Here is a 25,065-nt window from a genome sequence, read left to right as displayed (position 1 = left end):
TTAAGTGTTCTTTAGGATTTTGAGAAGCATGGTACTGTCAGATGAATGAAAACAGACAGTAAGAAAGAATGTTATGGATGGTATGCAGATATTTTGCTCTTTGGAGAGCTTGGCTGTACTGAGAATCATTGGGAGGTTTTCAAGAGGACTCTTACTATCTTTCCTCCATGTTGGGAAGCTTGGCCACTGTATCTCTAATAAATCTATGCTAGTAGCTGCTAGCTCTTGTGTATTCATTTATCTTAGGAGTCTCTATTGAACCAGTTCCATGAGCTTTAAGTCTATTATCTTTGTTCTGCTGTTCTCACATCTGCCTTCTTAAAACAGTATACTATTATACTTTCATGATCACCAAATTATATGTCTTTATACTCTACATTTAATTTCAATTACACCTAAAATGGCTGCTCCCCAAATAACTTCAGTCCCCCTTCTAATATAATCAGCCTGTGCCAATACATTCTGAAAATTTGATGGCCTGTGTCTCATGATAATACTTTTCCAAAGAACATCCCCTTCTCCCATCACAGAACCACTATTCCTCTTCTCTAGGTGCCAACACAGTGCAATCATCCTTGTAGACAGTAGAGAGGACACTTGGATCTAGCATGCCATTGTTGTCTACTCACATCTTGCACAGCACTACTTTTTACTTAGGACAACCAATTTTTCTTTCACCTATAACACCATATACAATCCTCTCAAAACAGTTGGTCGCTATATACCCTGTGGATGAAGCTCTCATGTTTTCTTTCACATGTTTTGCAGAAGAGCAAAGACCTTGATAAAGCAATTGCAAATAGCCTCTTGTTCGCAAATGTTTGCTCAAACTTCTAGTTTGCTATGCAACACTTTATTGGGCTGGACTGAAAAAAAAAAAAAAAAAAAAAGAGGTGCTACTAATATGGAGTACCTCACTGTAGGTAAATCTCATAGAAAGTTTTCATTTGTCCATTAAGAACAAATCTGAGCTAAGCCTCCCTGTGTATAGGCACCATCTAAAGAACTGGAGATTAGGAACTGAGGCAGAATTCTGATCAGATCCCCAAGACCTCTTCTCATTTATACAAAGCTACATTAGTAGTGATTTTGGAGGTGTGCCAGCAGTATATTAGTACTTGCTATTTGAACTACTAAACATTCTCTAGAAGCTTAGTACATATAAAGTAGCACATATTTTAACTTGCTCTAAAATGCCCAAACCATCCGTTCAGTCTCTGCTAAAATGGACGCTGTCTGGTCTAGCTTGATTTTTAAAAGCATATCCGTCAGCTCAGTTTAAGCTCATCTCTTTAAAAATCTACTCTAGAAAAGGTTCAAGAGAAGAACTGTTATGTGTTAGCATGGATCCCAAGCAGTTAAGTTCACAATTTTTTATCAGTAGTTTTATTCATAATGACTACACAAACACCCTCTGTTCTTTGCCCCATTCAGGCAGGGCAGAATGGCGGAGCTGGGAAATCTCTTTCCATTTCCTTATTATTAACAAAGGAGAATCTCCCATTGCCATTGCAAACTTGAAGGAAAAATAATGCCGTCCCAGAAAAAACTCCAGTACAAGGCTCCTTGCTGAATCTATACTAGATTTTCTTTTCTTAAAAGTCTCTTGTCATTTCTACCAACAATGAATCCCTAGTAGTAAAAGAAACTGTTGTTACATTCTATTAATAGCTCAAGCATGCAGTAACTACCAACGTTTTAATCAGTGGATTGTCTATCCAGAAGACCTGTTGGTTAAAAAGCTGACTAGTCCTTGCCAACTTATGCACATTAATAGTCATATCACTGTTATAAGTGAAAATTCACTAGTGGTGATAAAAACGGAAATTATAAAAAAAAAAAAAAAAGGTGATTAGTAAGACCACTGAATTGACATGCCATATACCAAGCTCCCAAGAGAAGACTCACTTTGTAGCAATCGTTTGCAATGAGCTGCAAAAGACTAAAGGATTCCCCTGAGGTCTCCATCTTCAAATAGAGCTTCCAGGCCAGCTGTGGCTTCTTATTCATAATATCTGCAATAACAACAAAAAGTTGGAATTGTGAAAAAAATACACCATGCACAATACTCAATAGGAGGTGGAATAAATATTCCTAAACCTCTTTGCTCAGGGTAACAGCATGCCTTTCCCTATGAGCATGAGGTTGGGAAGGGAAACTTATCACCAATAAGGCAAAAGGTCAGGATAACAGTAACTCATTAGAGAACACCAACATCACGGAGAAGAATTATGAAGTTTACATCTCAAAATTTACATTTCACAGATACAACGATAACCACAATTCCTATGATTTCAGATGTCATTAAAGAACAGAACGGAAGGTGTTAGAAAAGGCATTTTACCCAGGACAAGAGCTGTGGCAATCCATTTAGACGGTGAGACTTAGGACTGTGCGTTCTTACACATGGAAAAATTTTAATTGGCACTAAACTGAGGTCTTTAATGCTTGGTGCCCACCTCATTCTAAACATTCAATTCCCATGGTTCTTAGCAAACAGAAGTGCAAAAAAACCCCTACAAGCATAACAAAATTCGTCATTATACACCTACTAGAAAAAATGCTTCAAAATTCCTGACATTTTGTGGTCATTTTAAATTTGCATATATGACTGGAAATTTTCATTGGCCTTTAACTTCAAATATCACTGTTATAATACAACTACAAATGAAACAATCTGAATCTTCCATCTCAGCTAGTGGAAATTCTACTAGGATGTTTGAATATAGAGAATTCTAAAAATTGATTTTCTGAAGATAAGAACCCATTCTATTTATTCCTGGTACCTTCAAGTCCTGGGGAAAAAAAGGAAAAGAGCTGAAGTATTTCTTTCCTTTTCAAATCTTACAAGCTACTCATAGAGCACACTGACTGTTAATGCATGGGCAAGTCTTGTGCTCTTTCAAAAGAGGGATTGCTTACCCTTTAAATCTGTGCCCCTAGGGCCAATAGATACTTTGTATGTAAAATGGGTGGCAATCAACAATGAACACATAACATCAAATCAGAGGATTTATAGACACTTCTGATGTAGAAGGTATGAAGACATCAAACCAGATTTTTTGTTTCATTAGCTGCAGATAACGTACACAGTGGCAAAAAAACGGGTTCTAATTCTATATGTGATTTGTTGAGCTAGTGAACCCTACCTTCTTAACAAGGAGGGGAAAAAAAGGAGAGAGAAAAAAAAAGCATTTCTGATACTCACCAATTACCAAACTATCCATTCAGAGAAATATAGTACTGTGCTAATTTAGTGGCTTTTTACCTTCTCTGCAGGAGGAGTTCAATATAAATCATACAACATTAAACAAAAAAAACAAACTGTCTAGCATCCAAAAAAGATGCATCTCCACTACTTTTCGCCCATTGCAAATATTTCAGGATTGAATTGTCTATGACTTGATACTTAACCATACTCTGACATGAACGTATTATGATGCTTTGAAATTTCCATAGCAGCTTTCACCCAGAAGGACGTAATAGTAATTTACATACTTAACACAAAAACTCATCATAGAACAGTTGCGTCTGCAAAGAATTCTAGCAGCTATTTGGGAGTGAATGTCAAAATTTTAAGACAGATACAGAAGAATACACCAGCTCTACTGAAACTCCACCAGGAATTTAGAACGGAGAAAGGCCCACTCAAGAATAAGTAGCAACTCTTACAGAAGTGCTACAAATTTGTTATTGATAACATGGTGTTAGTTTTACCTCTTGTATAAAAGGTAGCACCTTCAAAAAGTTCCACATCCCCAGCTCTATGTCAAAGAACTGCTTTAGCAGAGAATCAAAGGGATGCACACTACTACTGAACTACCACGATTTCCCTTTGCGATGGGAGTTCTCCCATCAGAAAACAAATGTATATAAAACATTCACAAATAACCAGGTACTGTGGATTGATGAAAAAAGAAACTGGCATGTCCTAAAATAGAGTCAAAGATAGCCATCCATAGCTGTGATGTGCCTGTCTGGGAAGATCACATTAGCGATGTCAACCACATTTGCACTATGGCACAACCCCCTGAAATATATCTATTTAGATTCCATGTACTACTACTCAAATTTGATTATGATACAAGAACATTTTTGTATTGAGGCACTGTAAGGAAAACAAATTAGGCCAGGAAGTCTCAGACTTGAGTCATTAGAAAAGCCCACCTCTATACCATTTTACATGTTGCATTGTAGCTATGTCTGTATTGAGGTGTGTACTCTGCAATGTTTTCAGAACAAGTTTGGAAACATTGAAAAAGTTTGCTATAGGATATTAAGGCTATCAAGAGCTTACTCAGTTCAAGGGAATAATGGACAAATCTACAGAAGAAAAAACATGCTGGCAATTATAAAGGAAATCCCTGAGCCACAGGTGTTTGAATAGTGGGAAGTATAGGGTGGCAGGAAGGAAAATATCACACCTCTTTGCCTGGTTCTTTTACTCTTCCTTAGACATCCAAGATTGGCCACTCTTAGATAAGAGGGCATTGAGCTAGACAGACTCCCTAGGCCTGACCCAGTACGGCTGTTTCTATCTTATATTTAACCATTGCAGAGTTGTAACCAATCTTTTAAGACAGAAGATCTTCATTCAAACAATTGAGTAGATAGATAATTGAGAAGAAAAAAGTTCATGGGTTAGAACAAAGCTGCACTGACAGAACCATAACAGCACTGCACTGAAGCAGCAATTGCTTACAAAAGCCAGATGTATGAATGGTGCAATAACCACCCACGCTATAACTAGTGCAATCAGCTTTTCCACTTTCATACTCCTAAATCCACCTACAACATTAAAATCAATTAGGAAAGTGGATTGCCAAGACTGATGCAATAGAGGAGGATCTGTATTTTGCAACGTTGAGAGTAAAGTGACTCACAGCAGCGTGCTAGCCAGCTAAGGTAAACAAAATCATTCTTTATCTTCTCACTCTGGATCAAAAGGAACACCTGCAGGAAAAGGTAAAATAAGAGATTATATTTGCACATACTTTTAAGCAAGCAGAAGGCAGCCCTGCCTCGTTTCAACATGCAGCTAAGGCTTAAGCCATATGAACAACTGCTTCATGAGAAGAGTTAAGGTATGGAATTTCAGTGCAGGGGGATATCTCTGCGTCGGGCAGGTGGAGGATTCAAACACTGCAATGCTTATCAAGGGACTTCTGCAGTTTCAAAACGCCAAGCTGTGCCGAGGGTGCGGCCTGCTCTGAACAAGTGCCAGTGGGCGGCCACACAACACGAAGAACAGCACAAAGAAAGACGGGGGCTGCGAGAGAAGCTATTTGGAATGTGTTTGCTTAGAAAGCAATGCAAGCAATTAAATTAGCATCTTCCTGAAATGCCAGAAGTTTCACTATACATAAATGATCCTTTCTTCCCCGTACATAACAGAGATCAGTTTGGGTCAGCAATAAACTCTCTCTTAACTGGTTTGGTAAATTTTAGCAAGGTTCTGAGGCAAAACGTTAGTCTTTGTGCTACATTTAAAAATCTGCTCTGGCTTTACTTGCAGAAAAAAAGGCTGCTCACGCCTTTCAGTAGGTATATTTGTTGTTTTATTAGGATGCTACTGGCAAAAAACATTTCTAACCCTCTATTTTTTTTTTTTAAGCATTATTACTATGAGCAGCACTTTATCATAGGGTTTACTACATTATGCCCAGGAAGGCAATCTTTTCAAGAAGTTATATACAGCAGTATAGGCAGAGATATCTTTCGAGTTTATGAGATGCTGGGGAAAGGTAATCTTTATCTGAAAGTGCCATCATGGTCAAAGATGAGACACCAGGACAGACTAATCAATTCATTTACATAATTCTATGATTTAAAAGCATCAGCTACATAGCACAAGTTTGTACAGAATCACTGGTAAGAATATAAGCAGGAAAAATGTGGATTAACAACAGCTTACACCCTTGTGTTTCTTTTGCTGCCTGGCTGCAGCTAGAGCTTACTTACAGCGTTATCATTTTCATTGTTTATGAACTCTCAGGTATCAGCACAGCTTGCTAGCATAACTTCAAAAGATATTTACCTGTATTTTCATTAAGCTAACTAAATTAAGCTAAGAGAATTGCAATACGCTTCCATTTTGCCTGACACTGAGATGTTTTTCTTAAGGAGAGATTGAATCACAGAAATTAAGCGAGGGGTTGGAGAAAATAAAAAGTTAAGCAGGAGGAAGACTTTGTTGTTCAAGTAACCTGAAGGGTTAAAAAAAAATCAGAAAAAGAGAAAAACAGAAAGATACAAAAATTATATGATTTGCTTAAAACAAAACTACATGGATTTCTTGGTCTGTCTTCTGATAGCCTTCTGGAAAACGTTGCTTCCATCTTCATAACAGCTATTTGCTTCTGCATATTTTAGTTGTAATTAAGTTTCTGGTGCACATAGACACAAAAAATGCTGTGTGTAGAAGTTAATCTCCTCCAGCTGCATCTGGATGCTGCTGAATAAGATAGTGAGCACTTCCTCTTTTCCTCCCACATCTCCCAGAGGAAGAAAATGTTTCTCTTTTTTTTTTTTAAACAAATTTCTAGGGGACACCTAGCAGCTCTTAACTATTCAGTGCCTTTTGCTTAGCATGCTCTGGTCACTCTGAATAAGACGACTATCTGGGATCCCAGACAAAGCGTAGGAAATCTGATTAAGAAGGCATTCTTTGATCAATTAGAGATAGCTGCAAGCACTCTTGTGATGCACCACAAGCAGCGTGACTTCCCATGTACCTCACATCATGCTAATCTGGTAAGATTAGCAAGACAATCTTTTCTGAATAGCGTTCACTTGAGAGTTTCAGTTCCTCTAAGAAGGGAAAGATGAAGTTCCACACAACTTGTTTATTTTCAGCCAGCATTAAGATTTGGAGGGAGGAAAGGAAAGAAAGAAGGAAGTATGTGGGAAACGCTTCCATTGTTGTTGTTGTTTTCTGTAAAGTAAAACACATACCTCTTCAGCCTCACTAGAATTGCCCATAGCAGCTTTGGCTTGGGCATAGTTAAAGTTGAAAGTGTCATCATTGTAGAAGTAACTCTGGAAAATAAACCACAGAGACAAAAAAAAAAATTCAATGGTATAGTAACATTAAAAATAAACTCTCAAATCTGAGTCAGACTATATCAAGACAATGGGAAGGAAAAAGAAAAACCCACATTATGAACATACAGCATTTATAAACAGTGGGTAGAAAATTATGGACTGGCTTTCCATCCTATATTCGTGACTACAAACATAGCTGAAACATTCCACAGTATTAACCATGAGAGATCTGAAGAATGCTCCATCTCAAAGTTGCAGTGGCAGCTTTTATGGGTTTAATTTTCAATTCGGGCATGTGAAGACATGCTGTGATGCCATGGTCTCCTTACCTTCCCAAACACTTACAAATCTTGGGCGGTGAATAGGCAGTTGGCTCCCTAATGGCTTGAGGAAATGAACCTTGAGAAGTCCTGGAAAAACAAACTGCTCAACAGAAGATCCTGCGGATCTGGTTTTGTGACAGATGCCAGTTTGACATACTGTGTCATGTGATGCAGGTGGAGCTGCAGGACTGGACTGTAGCCAGGGAACATACCTTGTAACACGGCTTCCTTAAGCCCAAATGTTGCTTAGAGGCACCCGTCTCCTTATCTGAAGTGCAACACTACGGTTTTTTTCCTACCACAATATTAGACTGGACATAATCTGATTAGTGGTAGATCATGTTTATATAGCTGTATCTTTTCTGACAAGCTGCGTGGGTCAGTGCAGGAAATATGATTCTAGCTATAGATGAGCCACATGTTTGGGTTTGACCCAAACGGCTTAGATTCAGTGTTGGTCAAATGTCCAGATTAAAGTGTAACTCAGATTACCAAAAGTCAGTTGAGCACATGCGCCACATTCAGTACTATCACCACAATGCTGCACAGGTAGGCCTGGGGTAGGTAAGCTGGGACATGATACCTTAGCTACAAGCATGAATGGGAAGAAGCAGTGAGGATCCCTGCCAAGCAGAGGATCATGGTGTTCATGAAAAGCATAGGAAAAGAGCAGGGTGGTTTATCCACTGCCCAAAACCACTGCAATAAAAGTTTTCCTGGGTACATAACAGCAAGATATGTGGAGACAGAAATGCTTTCCCTTATATAACACCTATGAGAGAAATAGAGGTTGCGTTAGGCAGTTCAGTTTTTAGCTAACTTTTTACCTCCTCCTCACCCCTAGCAAGGGAACAAAACAAAAGTGCAGTTGGGACTATATAAGGGATACAGGATGCAAGGGATAAGACTCTTTCCCAGGGCTCTCTATCTTCTTCTGCTGCGGAGAGACACTTGAGAACCTCCTCCCTTCCCTGTCCCTCGCAGTCAGAAAAGGTACTGACCAAGTCCTCCCACATACATCAAGCCAGACACACATGAGGGGAGGTGGAGGTTGCCACCATTTGCCAGATGTCTAGGTTTCACCCAAATAGTCTAGGTTAGGGTCTGGAAAGAGCTAGCAAATATAGCATGCTACAGGAAAGCACAAGGATAAACCAGTTGGGTGAATCTCAAGCTCCGTTTGTGAAACATTTCTGTACCTTTAGGGTGAACTAACTGGTTTCACAGTATGAGAATTGCAACACTTCACTGTATTCCTCCTCAGTGATGGTTTTGGGTGAATTAGCACAAGCCCAGGTTCAGCAAAGGTGGTGAGCAAGATGCTCGTTTTACTGCATGACTGCTTCCTTCTGGTCAAATAACCCCCACTGTATTTTTGAACTATCATGGGAAAAACTCTATCAGCAACAAAACTCAAAACCTGTGTCATTCCATCCAGGCTCTGTTAGTGCTAGAGATCAGAAACGCTGCAAAAACAAAACTGGTAGAAACAAACCTGGGCTGCCAATAGTGCAATGTGTTCATGTCAGCTAGATTATGTATTTATCTTCAGAATGGACACAGTATCTGCACTGCACTCCACTCTTTGGGGTCTTTTACTCGTCTTCAATCTTTTCATAGAACTAACTGTGCTCTGAGTGATGTCTGTCTCAATGAGATGCTTTGATACCCAGCTGAAGTACGAAGTGTAAGCAATGGACCTTGGTAAGCAATGAACAGTCAAACAAGTTTCTGAAACAAGGTTTCTGCAATATATTACCACTCTGACACTCCTAAATCTAACAATGATTGTTTTATGTATATGTACACATGTACATACCTACGGGCCATAATTTTAACCATCTTAGCTGCATTTAAGTTTTGTGTTTTGTTTCCTCTTTAACTACTACTTCCTTCTGTAACTACTTCGCGCTCTGTTATACTATCCTGGAAAGACTGTAACACTAAAACAAATTAATCTGTGTGACAGACCAAAGATATGGAGAAAGTGGATTCTGCACACCTGTGTGCTCATAGCTTTCTAACAGGTGGTAAATGGAAAAGACTCTTAACAGCATATCTCAGCCTCTTTGACAACTCACCTAATAGAAATACATCTCTGAGTATGGAACGGATAGGCCCATACAACACTACTGTGCTGTATGTGGACTATAACTAACTTTCTGTTGCACGTTAGCTTTTTTTCTTCTGATTGATTTTGGCAAGCTATTACAGTTCACCAAGTGGAGAAGCCCAGTTTGCAAGCAGAGATCCACATAGGTATGTTATAATAGGCAACAGTAACACTCTCACTTTTTTCTCCTCTTTCAGCCAAATAAGTTTTAAAAAAAAAAAAGACAAACAGTCAAATAAGTCTTCCCCTTCCCCGTGCACACATCAAAATCTTTTCTCTCAAATCTGATGAGGCAAGAACACTCCTTCCTTTAGTTGATAAATATAGCAGGATTGAAGGTATGCATACCTGTATCTGTCACTATTTCTGCCTCTCTCTTGACACTGTTTCTAAACATTAGATCTATCCCTCACCTATGTTTTCTTCTGCATGGGATCTTGTTAACATTTTATGAACTAACATTGACAAAATCTGGGCTCTTCCTTTTCCCTTTAGATTTTCTTTCCAGCCCTCCCTACAAGACTTTCCTTTATCCCTGCACAGATGTATCATCTAATCCTTTCCCTTTAACACTGCTCTTACCTTATGCCTCTGACCTATCCTCTGATCTCCCTTCTGCCCACTTTCATCCTCTTAATTTCTGTTTAGCATCTTGTTTGCTTCTATCTGTTTCCTTTACAAACACTAGCCATGCCTTACTTTCCAACACTAATCCTGACTCCATTTGCCTCTGCAGATGCTACCCTTCTCTGTCTCATTTCTAAGCTTTCCTATATACCTTGGAGGCAGTGATTAATCTCATTTAACTTTAACCTTTTCAGGTCAGAACTAGTTGTTTAAGAACTTTTTAAAGTAAATGGAAAGAGATGGTCATTTCTATGAGGTGACTCATTCCATTCTAAGATAAGTTTCAGATATAGACAGGATGAATTCTCCTTTGGAAATTACCATCTGTCTCTGCTGCCTATGGAAGAAGACCAGATCATTACTTATAACTAGAAGCCTGACTTTTAGACAGCTCAAGTTATGCAAAATGAATCTCATTGTTAGTTTCTAGCACTCATTTTCTCCAATTACACACACTCTCCAAACTGTTTTTTCGTCTCTTCATTACACTGCCACTTGTGATTTTTTCAGTGGCCTCTTCCTAGTCAAAGTTTAAAAACATTTTCCAGCTTCGTCTTCCTTGACTCATCAGCTGCTTTTGGCTCCATTGCAACCATGCTCTTTTTCTTCAGGTCTCACCACCTTCCTTAGAGTATCATAATTGTCCTCATCTAGCATATCTCTCTAATCATTCTTTTAAAAAAGTCTCATTCCCCTTCCCATCAAATGCAGAGTTCTCACTACTCTCACTAGTTTCAAACTGCTGGAACAAGACCACAATCACTTAATCCCATAGTCAGAATCCAGCCTCTCTCTGGGTCCTTACATCTGATTTATAGCTGAGTATCTTTAAGTTATAACCATTATGATCCATCAAGTACAGGTGATCTGATAATGTTGCACTAGGGTTAACTGCAGGCTTCTTCTCTTACTTGAAGAAACGTGACTTTGCCTGCAGAGAACCATTCTGATTACTTCTGCAAAAGTAATATTCCTAGCTCACTACGTTGGTAATATTGCCCTACCTTAGCCCTTCAGTGGATGCTTTCTCTAAAAAATATAAGCTTTATTACTTTCAGGGTCCTTCATGCCCTATCTTTCTTACACACTCTTGTTTATCAAATTTCTGCCCCCAGTTATCAACCACTGACAAAAGTCTCCATCATTCATTTGGTAAGTTTTTAAATGAACGCTTGTTTTTTTCTTCCATGCTGCCCAAACCCATAACCATCCAGAAACCATCTCATTATCTTCCTTTAATTATCTTCCTCTCTTTCTGTGATGCGCCACCAAAAGGCCTGATAATGGTTACATTGCAAGCATGACGATACCATAATCCACCATGGCGAACAATGCTATCTTATTGTTTCTACGCATTTTGATGCATTTGCTGTGTTTACAAGCCATGCCCCATTTTAGAGTTGTGTTTCTGTATCTTTTTCTGTTTACATACTGCCTCACACAGCACAGTGTTCATTACACAGGCAGTGATTCCATCCATTACAGTACTACCTATACTAAATTATAATACTAACCTTGACTGAATTGAGGTAGATCAGGACATCACCAAACTGTCTAAGTAGAAAGAAGCAGGAGGCCATGCACTGTCTCCCTGGAATGGTATCTAAAATTCAAAAGAGAAATGCAAATTTATAGAATTTAAAAATGGTAATGGAAATTAATGCCACAGATAGTCACTTTCCAGGTTGTGAGCAAAGTCCTAAAAATAATATAACTTGCCTTTTCAGGCAAAGGATTGAGGTTAGAAAAACTATTACATCATCTTGTCAACTTTCTCCACTGCATACAATAACTATTGCAAGATTGCATTCAACAGCACATTCAACAGTGACAAATTGTTTAAGTAACAGGACATTTTCTACAGAACATCATCTATGTAGCACAATTTTACCATTAATCTTTCTTAGGAAATGAAACTTGTTAGAAATCCTGAGTTTGTTATTCTAAACTCATTTTGTTTTCATGCATTTGGGGTTGCCATACTGCTCACGAGTGGTAGTCATAAATAAGTTTGGCAGATCAGTTCCAATGAGCGTCAGTAAACTTTTCTACTATGTTGTTGTATTCCCAAGCGTGTACTCTGCCAAATGACTGTTAGAGAGCATGCTGCTTGGTGCAGAACAGTGGGGTGACAGGAGGCAGTAAGGTCCTAGGGCCTTAACGGTCCTGAAGTAATTTGATCCTGCAGGTTAGTTACCATCAATTCACCCACAAAGGAAAATCAAAATATTTTTTCTGTATACAGAAATTTCGTACATTTCAAGGCCCCTATCTTTGACTCTGCACCATTGCACAAAACTCAGCATTTCAGTGGAAAGCTGTAAATTCTTCTTTCCAAGGTCAGGAAGTAATTATTGCTGGAAACCATCATATAAGATCTCAAAATATTTTTCAAAGAAAGGCAGAAAACTCTCATTTTTTATCCTGCAGCACCAGAAGATACTGGGCTTGACGTCCTGTCATTTCCTTCTAGAGACACTACATCCTTATCCATAGCTGAACACATTAGTCAGTTCCCTGTCTTAGAGAATTATTTAATTATTTCTACAGTATTCACCTGGGAGCAGAACCTGGCCTGTTTATTTATCTGTCCTTACTTACATGCAGGACTACCTAGCATTACATTTATATGCCTTGGCGGGATGGTAAGAGAAACAACTTTTTTCAGTGTTCCTCTACTCTTGTGGTATTGAGAATGCTGATATCTCAAAAACGTCCCTTTCCTCTCACATGCAATTTTTAAAAGTTCACAGCAATCTATTTTAAACAAAATCCAAGAACAAGAAAACAAGTATTTAAAGAAGACTTAAAATTCGAAAATAAATTTTCACTGGAAATGAATCACAATAATGAAATATTAGAAAACTCTTTTCCCATAAATGATTGAAGAATTTCTAAGTTTCAGTATCTACCATCACATCCACACTTTGGCAGGAAACTGTGTTATCCCAGGATATCATCCTCCGTGTACTTTTAACGAAACATTTAACTAAAAACCCAAACAAATAAAACATCTGTAAATCTCCTAAAACTCCGTTGCTAATAATGCTAACGACAGGAAAGCTGGAGTTTTATAGTTCTAATCCATCCCATGTGACTCATACAGGAAGAGGAAAAAGTTCTTCTTTTTAAAAATTACTTTGGCTAACCTAAAAATACCTTTAAGAGAAGACGGCCCAAAGTTCAGAAGAGATGTGTCATTCCCTCCCCGCAACACTGGGCATGCCTGACTTGTCTTAAAAAGAAGACTACTGAAAATGAGTGGGGTGCTGTTCTCCATTATGTTGGCAGTGTATAGGGTAGTTTGTAAGACTTATGTTCAGCATCACAAACACTGTATTTCATGGAAACATTAACGTTTATTTATTTTCACTGATGTTACATTTACTAATGTTCCTTTTACCCCCATTTCCTCCTTAACTTACCTCAAAAATCTGATCTTTGTTTCATTTTCTACCAAGTTGAGACACTGGGAAAAGATCACTTACAGCATGAGAATTAACTGTAAAATTTTAGTTATATCCTCCTTTGTAATACCATTTCATGAGTCATTTAGGAGTGAGAATTCTTATTAAGTTTAAAAAAAAAAAAAGCAATACAGAGCTGTTGTTCAGGTCGGTATTTACTGCTGCTAGAGGGTGAGCATTTACTGCTACACTGTAAGTGGTTCCTTTTTTGTTTTTGGATGTCTCTTAAACTGCATAATTCACTTCCAAAGCAGCTCAGCATTTCAACTCATGTTGGGAAGTACTTTCATGTGAACTCTGTTCACTCTATGTTCCTTGATCCTCTCAGTGAGGGATCTAGTTAAAAACAGCAGATTTTACTGATGACCCCAAATGACCTTACCAAATACAGGACACAGTTTCCTTCATAAACTAACTGTTCTTGCTGCTTTTCCCTTAATCCAGTCACAGGATTTCTACAGTTAGCAAGAGGAAGTCAGAAAGACAGGAACTAGGTTTGAGAAAATCTTCCACGCTTTCATTTTAATCTGTTCATTTTTGATAACCCACACTAAGATCAGGAAGTTTGTGGGCCCAATTGCCAGAAAAGAAACAGCATGGGATTTCCTCACTTTAATGAACACAATCTATTTTTCCATTATAGATCCGTGAAGCAGCTAGCTAACTTGATAAAGGACCTTGAACAAGCAATCTAATTGTGCTAGCTCCTTGCAAGAACCGGCACAGCGCAAATGGTGAAGCATGACTTCCATGCTTGAAGAGTACAGATAGCTAAAAGCTCAAGTACACAAACAACGAGAATCTGGTTCTCCATTCTAAATTCAGCAAATAAAAGGCAACAGATCAAAAATGACCACAACTATTCGAGGTAATGGTTAATATGTTAAGTTACATAAGAACATAAAAATGGTCTTATTGGATTGGCCTCAAAATCTATCTGGTTCAGAGGGCTGCTTAATAAGAACATATGGCTGAAAAAAAGAGTATATTCTGATTTCACACATAAAAACATATAATATATTATATATAATGTCACCCCTTTGAAGCTCCTCACTGCTTCCAGCAATCTGCACAGAGAGACTTCCTAACCAGCACTGAAAATTGTGTGCTAAACCTTTCTCCTATGAACTTCTTTATATCTTTTGGTTTCTGCAACATTCGATTGTTGTGTGTTATGTAAAAAAATACTTCCTGCTGTTTGTTTTAAGCATCTTGCCTGATGTTGTATTTCAGTGCTCTTTAGTTCTTGTAAGATACAGTGACTAATTCTTTTCTATTCATCTTCTCCCTGTCATTTACGATGTTCTGTATCGCTAACATAACCAAAATCAGTCATCACCTTTCCAGGCACGTAACCTACTTTATTTAATTTCTCTTTGTTCAAGATGGTATCCCCTTCCTCTGATCCTCCTTGCTATTTATTCTTTTTGTATCCTTTCTTGTTTTACCATGTTCTTTTGAAATTTAAGAACAAGAACTGTAAACAGTATTCAAGAAAAAGGAGAGTCACAGCTGTATACGCTAGCACAGTGATGATTTCTCTTTTGTTCTTTGTCTCTTTCTTCATAATTCCTAATATTCTATTCAACTTTTCTACTGCTTCTGATAATTTTGTAATTATAGTTTAGTTTTTTTCCCCATGTACTACTTCATGCTTATCAAAACTCAATTTAATTTGCATCTTATGACCCCAACCTCTTATATTCTTCCGCAGCTTTCATAGTTGTGGGAGCTTTCATTTTACCACTATGAGTAATTTTGCATCATTGGCAAACTTAGTCACATCATTATTTGTCTCATACATCTCATTATTTATGAATATAAGGCCTTTCTTAAAGAAAAAAAATTTTTGAGGTTTTTCTCATACACGGATTTTGAATTTGACTATACTCAGCTCTCTGTAACAGAGTTGGTTTTTGATCAGAATATTTCAAGTCAGTTTCTATGTAACATCTGTACTGGTCATGAAGCACCTGTTCACTTGTACGTTTTTTTTCTAGTCTTGCTAAGAAAGGCAAAAAATTAGTATTTAAAAATGCATTCTCTGTATCATGCCATGTCATTGCATTTACCCAGTCAACATGGGCAGAATAGAAGTCTCTGACTATTATCTTATTATCTGTCTCCATAGAGCCTCTAAATTCTTTAATATGCCAGTCACTGTTACCATTCAGGCTGGCTGGTGAATTATTTAGCTACTATCTGTCTCCTATTTGAGCATGCAGTTTTAAATAATTCTGTGTTACTTACTGATAATGAAAACCTATTTACTTTATTTTGAGCTGAGGTTTCTATAATGCTTAGAACCATTTCTGCACCAGCATCATCTACTTAGTAAAGCCCAGTTGCCAATTAAATGGAAAAAATATCTTGTATGTTACCTCCCTTCTATCATGTTTTTTAAATGATTTTACATTTACAGCCTCTTTTAAAGCCAGGTGTTCCATTTATTTACCTCCTTATAAAACATCTACTATATGTATAAAAGCATTTATATATTTGGTTTTCATGTTTGCTTTTTGTTACATGTCCTACGTAAGTGGGACTGTCTTTTCTATTTCTTACCTGAAGTTTGTTGACTTCCACCTGTCCTTCATTTGATGATACAAAAATCATACAATTTCATCTTTAGAGGAGGAGTTACCTTAAACTGTGTTCTCTTCTGCACCTGTTAGCTTTCCTCTGCAAGTCTTCAGAAAGATGACAAGGGAGCACTGCAGTACCAATGTTTCCAGTAAAATGTTTCCAGTACTAATGTTTCAATTTAGATTTAGATGCAACCAATCATTCCCATAGGCTCAAATGTTAAAAAAAAAAAATTATTTCTAACAAGGCTAAATTTCTGTTTATTTGTTTTCTCAACAATTTCTCAGTCTCAGGCTCTCTGTCTTGTTCTATATATGCTTTTTAAAATGTTTCAGAGTAAAAGTAAGGCTTTTAGTTTCCTACCAACTTAAATTTTGAAGATATCTTTTCTCTGTGCATCTTTTCAGCATCTCTCTTCTGTCTCTGTATTACTGTTATCCATGTGTGCTATGATCACTCATCACATCGGTAAGACTATTTATGGGCTTCAAGAGGTCTATCATCACTGCATCAGTCACCCTGTGACTTTACTGGCATTACAAACCCAGTTCGGTATATGCCCACTAACCGAGTCCTCCACCACTACAGTTTTCCTTGGTTCTTTCTGATAGGTGGGATCCCAACTCCAAAGGGATATCCTCAATGCAAAAGGAACATGGTAGGGAAGGCTCCTCTATAGGATCGCTTTCAGCTTTCCAGTGTGATGCCCACCTCAGCAGCACAGAGGCTGCAAGCCTGGGAACAGAATGACTTTAAGGTATTTCTGGAAGTTTCATCAGTGCTGCCCCTCCGTCTCTTGACCTCTTTCTCTTCAGGCACCCTGGACCCAGGAGGCAGCATTCTGTCTGTGAGGACCACGAGCTGTCTGCATCATATGCACGTACAAGCTATCTGCCAACAGAAATAAACCTACTGACAACGCCCACAAAGGAAACTGAGGAGCCTCAATTCTGCTGAACTTCTGTATTCTGAGCTCTTTTGGTTTGGGATTTTTAGTTTTACTTTGGTGAGGGAAGACAAGGTCTTATTTTGGTCTACTAGTTTGCTTACTCTTTTTAATCTGTTGATTCACTATTGAGTTTTCTGATGTTTTTAGGATTCAACCAAGGAATTAGTCCAGGAACCTCCTTCTCTCTCTGTTGTCAAATTCCTCTTTACATTGTTATTACCCTCAGTTTCAGGGCACACTTCATGCTAGGACTCTATATATTCAATAGGCTTTTATCTGCAGTCCCAGATTTGTACCTATAAGTAGGCTGCAGCCACATGTGTCACCTAAATCTGAGTCTACAATGGGATGATTAGGCAAAGACAAGCTGCCACAGTAGCTATCACCAAAGACTAGCATTTTGCAGCAGAGCCTCTTTCAGGGCAAATTCTTATAGTAAGGTCTGGAATCAATCGGGTCTTCTATTTTAAACCTGTGAATTTATAGAAGGTGAATAAATTACACCTTCTGTTACTCCTACTATAGCAACAAAATGCCTAGCACTAGCAATACTAAGAGTCAGCAGTTAGACAAAGACATGATGGTATATATTTGAATATCACAAGAAGGATTACTGGAGGAGAAAGAACATTTCAAACATACCACATTCACTGGCTGATCCACCCACCAACTGGAAGAACTGCTGAGCAATTTTCAGATGATCTCTCTAGAAGAAAAAAAAAAAAAGATGACATGATTTCCAGAGTTGATTCTACAGTATACAGTAAAAATATGCTCTGGGAAACAGATAGGAGAAGCACAGCACAACATGCAAACTGGGGATGAAGAAAAAAAAAAAAAAAAAAGGTAAACATGCCACTGTACGGCCCTAAATACACAGAAATACGGTAGAAAGCAAGTAAGATTTTTTGTAAGCAGGATGGAGAAGCTGAATTCAGTTTGATTGATGCTCAGGACTAGTTACAGAGATCTGTAGTTTAGTCATTCTGGACTCAGTACTACCAGGGGGAAGAGAGGCGGCTCAGAGATCCTGCGATCTAAATGCGAAATGACTGTCTCTTTCACCATCAACTCCATTCCAATCCCTGCAGATCCACTCACATCCTACTGTTGGAAACTGGAGAACCTCACAGGTCTCACTCACCGAGCCTATTTCTTGTCCAAGTGCCGCATTTACCACTCCTTTGAGGATGTACTCCTAAAAAAAAAAAAAAAAAAAAAAAAATAAGGGGGCTCAGAGAAGACAAGGTGATGATTTCAGGAGACACAGAAGAGCCTACCTGCACATGATTTTCTTTCTAATGTCAACTCTATCCCAACTCACTTTAATAGGTAGCTGGTTACCATGATAGCAAGTGCTTCAGTGCTGTGTGTAGTACAAAATGACCCTCAAAAACGCATTCTAAGTGTTAGCTAGTCACTTCTGCAAAAGGTTTGGTCTGTAAAGAGGTAGTGTGTTTTCTGATAAGATCTTTTGCTCAAAGATGATTCACCAGAAGGAACACCACAACATATTACCATGCCATTTTCACCATCATGTGATGTGACCAATAATCAAGTGCAATCTTGTTACATTAATGCACAGATACCATCTCAAGTATGCACATTGGTTAACTACTACCACCTGTGCTACAAAATGCATACCATTTCTTATTGGGACCAAAATATCAAGAGGTCTGCGTTCATGCTGTTCTACTGTAATTAGGAATAGCAGAGATTACAGGATACTCCACTCCTATGAACTACAACTACAGTTTAACTCTTCTCTGAGCAAGATTTTCTCAGCATGTAGTAGACATTTGTCTTGTTCAAATCTTGTAATTCAGAGTTCTAGCTATAAATCTGTTACACTAGGTACTCCTGATAAACCAGAATTGCCCTGTCACAGATGTAAACACAGGAAAAAATAAAAAACAGATGTACACGGACCAAAAAAAGAGCGTAAGGAAACAATCTGTCAATATTAGCCAGCACGCTAAGTAATCCTCTTAGAACATCAACTCTCCTAACAGATGTTGAATTAATTATTTAATTTTATAGACATCGCGACAAAGAAGAAATTTGAGAAGAACTTGTATCTTGAGAAACAAAACACACAAGTAGTTTTGCAAGTCTTAATGCAGAGTTCCTTCAAAGTGTGAGGCAGAAGATGAAAAAAAGCAGAAAGATTCCCATTTCAAAATTTATCAAGTGGGTGATGACGAATGATATCATGATAGTATTTATGCAATATACATAGGTGGGGAATTTAGGAAAGAAAATGCAAGGAAAAAAAAAACCCAAGAGGCTAAAGGAGCAATAAGCTGCATAAAACTTCAAATAAGTATTGCCACATTGAAAAGTGCAAGGAGAAGTAAAAGGCAAAGCAGCAGAAGACACTCCTTCAGCACAGAATCACCACATCTGTGTTCTCGAGGTTTTCCTTTTCCTTCCCTCCATCTAATCCTCACACAGACTCATGAAAGGTCCCTTTCATGCCCAGCTATGTGACCTTTGGAAAATAAACTGCAAAGAGGAACAAATCATGTCAGAACAGTCACAAAAGAAAACTACAGTAGGAGTCAATATAGTTTTCACTCATTTCAGCCAAAGTGAGATAGGGTTAGCAAAGAGCTATTACTGAAACTATTTAATCCAACCTAGCTCATTTTTAAGTGGCTTCAGGAGAAACCATGTGAGCATCTGTGCTAGCTGACCTGAAGGTGGGTAACTGCTACCAGGGCAGATGTGAGAAGCAGCTGTAGTTGGAAGAAGGCTTGTATCTACGCACTAATGGTCAGCTCCTTAGAACCAAGTCTGCACACAACAGAGCTGTACACTTAGTTGATCCCATTTTGGACAGCAATAAACATACTAAGTATTCATATATGCACATATTATGTTTTATGCAAGCACATTAAGTCTTATTGAAAAATGATGGAAAACACCAGAGGCTTAAGGATGGAAATGCAGCAAGCTGTCCTCAGGGTGCCAGTGTTGCATGTGGCTGATTTCATACCAATTTATAACCTCTCTCTTTATGTACTATGACGTAAGTTTCCAGTTACCTGTGGAGTTGTAGGTTCCAAGTCCTTAATCAGGTTATAAGCCTCCTGCACATCATCTGAAATATCAGACGTTAGAATGCATGACAAACTATAGCAGATTGTATTAGAACAAATCACTCACCCTCTGTGACGTCCCTTGATAGTCACAGAGAAATAAAGCATTCAGACAGGAGGAAAAAGGGAACTATAAATCATTGTGAATTTATATCACAATGGTGATGGTTTTCTAGAACTCAAATAACAAACATGGAGTGAGTAATAGCTTCTTTATTACTACAATTTTCTAGTAGTGATGACTTGGCCCCTTATTCATAATCCCGTGGCTGCCTTCTCAGCAGTACAAGGTCAAGATAATAAAACCTTCATCTTCCTCTTTTCTCTTCTCACATTTATTTATCCCTCAAGGTGGATAAGGGAAGATGATTCTGAAAGGAGACTTCATCGTTTCCTTTATCAACATTGCAACATCTGTCCAGCAGCTCTCATCCTAATTCTATCAAGCAAAAAGCACTATGAGTACAGCACCTAATTTAAGGTTGAATTCAATACACAATTTCCTTCCCCCAAAGAAGAAATAACTGAAAAGATCTTAAACGTTACCTGATTCCAAAAAGATTTTGTCAGTACGGTCTGATTAGTAAACTAAGCCAACCTAGTGCAGATGCCCTTTGGACTGACAAAATTTTGTTAATACAGTATTATGCCAGGTCCCCATCAAAATAAACCATATAAAAGAAGGTTTTTTGGTTTTCTTTGCTAGTACAAACCACACGTACTCTGAAGGGACAGAGCTCCAATGTACTATGTTTATGTATACCTAAATTCTCTGATGAATTTATTGGGATGCATAGTATATAAAGTAGGTGTTGCTTACTTTTGCCTATAAAATAAATCCCTTTTGCTGGCAATTTTTCAGATTTGCGGAAAAAAATCATAGTCATGGGTTTTACTTATTTAAGAGGAAAGAAAAGACATTTACTTGCTTTCAGGTGCTCTAGTCGCCTAATGGTGACAAAATACAAGGTTTATAAGAAAGCAGTGGATGGAAAAGCTATTATCACATCACCTTATACTAGATGACTGCACTTAACACCTACTCATCACTTGACTAATCAACCCACTGTTGAATAAAGGCACACAGTGGGAGAAGAGGAAACCTCTGAAAATAAATTCAAATAAAAATCAGAGGAGCCTGAAAATTAGAGAGAAACAAGTAGAAAATAAAGACAATCTTTTTTTCCTACAGATTCTGACCACCTACCTGCCTTTCTTAAAAGCTGTAAAACGGATTTGAAATGACATGGCTCGTTCACAAACTTAACCCTGTTTCTAGTCACTTTGGCTCATATTCTGTTTGCACCACATTTATAGAAATAGCTGTCATTGCCTTGGTAGGACACACACCTATCATTCTCATAGACCCAAGCAGAGGAGAGGTCCTCTCGCAACAAAACAACCCCCTCCCCTCCAAACCCAAGAACCTCCAGTTGTCTGCTGAAGTAATTTATTCGACTGCATACAATTAAAGGCCTTCTCTGCAAGCCAAGGGAACTCATAAATCACTGTTTTCTACAGAAATTGAACCACAGATTACTACAAAGGAAAAAAAATCAGTGATCAACAGGGATCAGATGAATAGATGTTATCCCTGAAGCTATGAAAGACCCTGAAGAAGATGCATTTACCTTGCCGGAGATAGTAAATCACAAGATTTAGTCTAGCCTCAGGAATAACATCAACCAGAGGAGGCAGGACCTGCAAAGCCCCTTCTCCTCCTCGGAACACCACCTGCAGAGAAAAGCAGCTTATGATAACTGTATATCAAAATTTTGTCTATGATCTCTTAACTCAAGGAATTTTATCCTTAAATTCCTACACTAACAGTAAGATAAGGTCATTGGAATTGGCATTTGTGTCATTCCTGATTTAATATAATTATAAAATTGCAACACGTGACAAATTTTTATCCTGAAGTACATCAAATATTTAATCAACCAGTAAAGATTAACGAATCAGCTTTTCGCAACTCAAAGCAGTAATACATTATATATCAAATAAGTTTAAGAAAAATTTGGCACGAAAGAAAACTGGAACACAGACAAAAAATTACAATTTACTTATGATGCATTTATGGGAAAATTTGGGAGGCTAAGAACTCTGGATTTGTTTAGAATCCTAAAACGATCAGGAGTAATCAATACTTTATATTTCAGTTCACATGACAGTTCCTCCAACAACATCTAATATACTGATTCAAGAAACCACTGGCAAAAAGGCCAACAACCAAAACAAAGAACGTTAAATTATGAAAGTCCAGTCTGATATCAATTTTAACTCTTGGAAAAAACGTGCTAACTTGTTGTGACTGTTCTTGAATAATGACAAAGCAACCAACTGCCCCTCATTAAAGAACAACAATGTACTATTATCAGTCACTCAGCAAAATAATAGTAATACCATTGTAGGGAGCATTAGGAGTTATCAGTGAGTTGAGCCTTTTACTTCAAAACACAAACATTGTGGCTTGTATCAGCATCTTTTCCCTACGAACTCCTTGTCAAGTATATTTGGACAGAAACCATTTTCTTGAGTTATCTTAATTCCACTGACATCTTAGTCTTACTAAACAACACAGTTCATGGTCATGCATTCTAACTTGCTCTACAGTCTTGGCATGGACTGGGCTGTGCAAAGTATCTTGCAAAGGTATTGTCACAGGGCATTAAATTCTTCTTTGTATGCCCTTGAGGCTAAAACCAACGCTATCATTTTCATAACAGTCTCAAATTGACAGGGAAAAATGCCAGGGGAAAAAAAAAAGATACACTTGATAGCACATTGATTATACACTTCAGATTTCTGGAATGGGACTCACATGGCAGCAGAGATTCAGAGGTCTCCAGTTCCCAAAATATTTCACTTCATGAGTCATCAAAAAATGCTCTACAAATGGCTGCAGTCTATATTAAATTTGAAAAAATACATTACTCACCAGGTTGTGCTTAATGAGCTCCTTGGCAAACTCAAAAGAAGATGAGGCACTATCCGTCAAGCTCTTGAGCTCTGCCTGGAATTATATACATTCAAAAAGCTTAGCAAGAAAACAGAAAAGCACACAAGATAAGTGCAGGTTCATATTACTCCTTAAGCTGACAGAAAGACATCTCCAGCAGTGATAAGCTGGGTCACAGGAAGAACTGTGCCTTTCCACTTCAATATGATTTTTTGCAGTTGGATAATACATGCGGATACAAGGTCAAAAGTGCACCACGAAAACAATAAGATCAATGCGTGCGAATGTGGATGGACAGGGACACACACACCTCAGCGCTTAGTACCAGGGAGACTATGAAATAGGTGACATTCCTAAAAGGAGGACACAATGACATGATAAAAAGCCATTATCAACATCAGAGCTTAAGATAACAAGAAAACCTGTATGGAATCGTGAACTAAAACAAAGGAGAACCAAAGCTCTTTCCAATAGATACCTCAGCAGCCTTCCCATTGTAAAGTCGGAAATGGTTACAAGCCTTAAGGTTAAGAGCAATGGTGCTGTCAGGAACTTGATGAAGGTAAACAGCAAGCACTTCTTGTGACACATCATAGTAATCCAGCTTGTAATAGCATAGGGCCACATAAACATTCAGAGCCAGGTACTCCCTGCAAGACAGAGGAAAGAGGGTTAAAGGGAGCATTCAAATCTCACCAGATTTACCACAAAATTTTAAAATCAGTAACAAAGCCCTCACATGTCTATGCATCTTTCACAAGTACATCAAAATTGGGGGTTCTGAGGAAATGCTTATTAGGTAACTTTATAGCTCTAGTTTCTGTTAGATAAATTGCACAGATTCGGTTACAGATGTGTGTAAGTAAGAGCTTGTCAAAAGCAGCTACTGCAATTTTAAAGCATTACCTGCAGAACTGTGGTTTGCAAATCTAGAAAATGGTGGCAACTTCACACTAAGGAAATGCACAGAAGAACTCTGTATTTAGCCTGACAGAATAGGCTTTTCTACGCAATGTGCGCAAAACTACATTTAACATGCACATAAAACTTCACAAATATTTTTAATGGCTATTATTAACTCTTATGTCAGGTATAGTTACTGTAAAAACTTGCCATTACAAGCTATGAAGCCAGAAGAATTAGACACAGAAATAAGACAGACATTTGTGGTGACAGTAAGTTAAAGGATAACTGTTATGCAGGTTACTAATTTAGCATTGAGTGATTGCTCCTATAGGGTTTGGAGGCATTTAACGCTTTGGAAGCATTTAATGCTTCCCTGAGCATTAAATGACATACTAATATACATTATGAGGGAGCTTCAGCTTTCTCTGAAACATTCAGGAAGAGAAACTGTCAAATACAACCACGTATTCTGAAGTGGCAGTTTCTATTTTGCCAAACTCTTCTTTGACTCCTGCTCACAGGCCGGTAAGGAGGTAGAGGCAGCATGCTAAAAAGTAAAATTGTGCAAGGATGTAGAAGTGGAAGGAGAGGGGATGGAATGGACACCATGACATCTTTTATCGCTTACAATGGATACTTCCGGCCACTTAAGAGTTAGTTTTCTTCCTTGTTAAACTCTGAACTAAAAAGTTGCAGAATATGATTTTAAAAACCCCTCAGGAACTGTTACAGCAGAATAAATAGAAACGGAAAGAATCTTAGACTTAAAGGAACACATACAACTCTCTACATAAAAACTAAAACTGAATCCTTCTTAGCAAGGCTAAGAGATGAAGGAAAGCAAATACACAAACAAGGCTCACCAGGCCAGCAGGGGAGGGGAGAAAAAGAAAAAAAAAGGAAAAAACAGATATACAATGGTATATAATTTCAGGAGTAAGTAACAAGGAAAGAAGGAGCTCAGAATGGATTACAAGAAAGTATCACTAC

General features: G+C 38.0%; 1 protein-coding gene across 5 annotated transcripts in view; it reads right to left on the bottom strand.

The window, feature by feature from the left end:
- Positions 1-25,065, bottom strand: part of IFT56 (intraflagellar transport 56) — a 46,997-nt gene that overhangs the window by 5,542 nt on the left and 16,390 nt on the right. For all 5 annotated transcript variants that reach the window (XR_011140495.1, XM_068940202.1, XM_068940226.1 and 2 more), the window contains 10 exons: positions 23,648-23,819; positions 23,149-23,223; positions 21,842-21,944; positions 20,157-20,212; positions 18,254-18,307; positions 17,752-17,815; positions 11,622-11,710; positions 6,955-7,038; positions 4,884-4,953; positions 1,909-2,015 (listed from right to left, as the gene is read on the bottom strand). Coding sequence is in view for 4 of the 5 variants with exons in the window: in XM_068940202.1 (XP_068796303.1) it covers positions 1,909-2,015; positions 4,884-4,953; positions 6,955-7,038; positions 11,622-11,710; positions 17,752-17,815; positions 18,254-18,307; positions 20,157-20,212; positions 21,842-21,944; positions 23,149-23,223; positions 23,648-23,819 (874 nt within the window). In the remaining variant the exon portion in view is untranslated. The remainder of the gene's footprint in view (positions 1-1,908; positions 2,016-4,883; positions 4,954-6,954; positions 7,039-11,621; positions 11,711-17,751; positions 17,816-18,253; positions 18,308-20,156; positions 20,213-21,841; positions 21,945-23,148; positions 23,224-23,647; positions 23,820-25,065) is intronic.

The sequence above is a fragment of the Struthio camelus genome, chromosome 1 (assembly GCF_040807025.1).
Source record: "Struthio camelus isolate bStrCam1 chromosome 1, bStrCam1.hap1, whole genome shotgun sequence".
Classification (NCBI taxonomy): domain Eukaryota; kingdom Metazoa; phylum Chordata; class Aves; order Struthioniformes; family Struthionidae; genus Struthio; species Struthio camelus.
The sequence above is the reverse complement of the archived record's forward strand: the minus strand, read 5'-3'. Positions and strand labels throughout refer to the sequence as shown.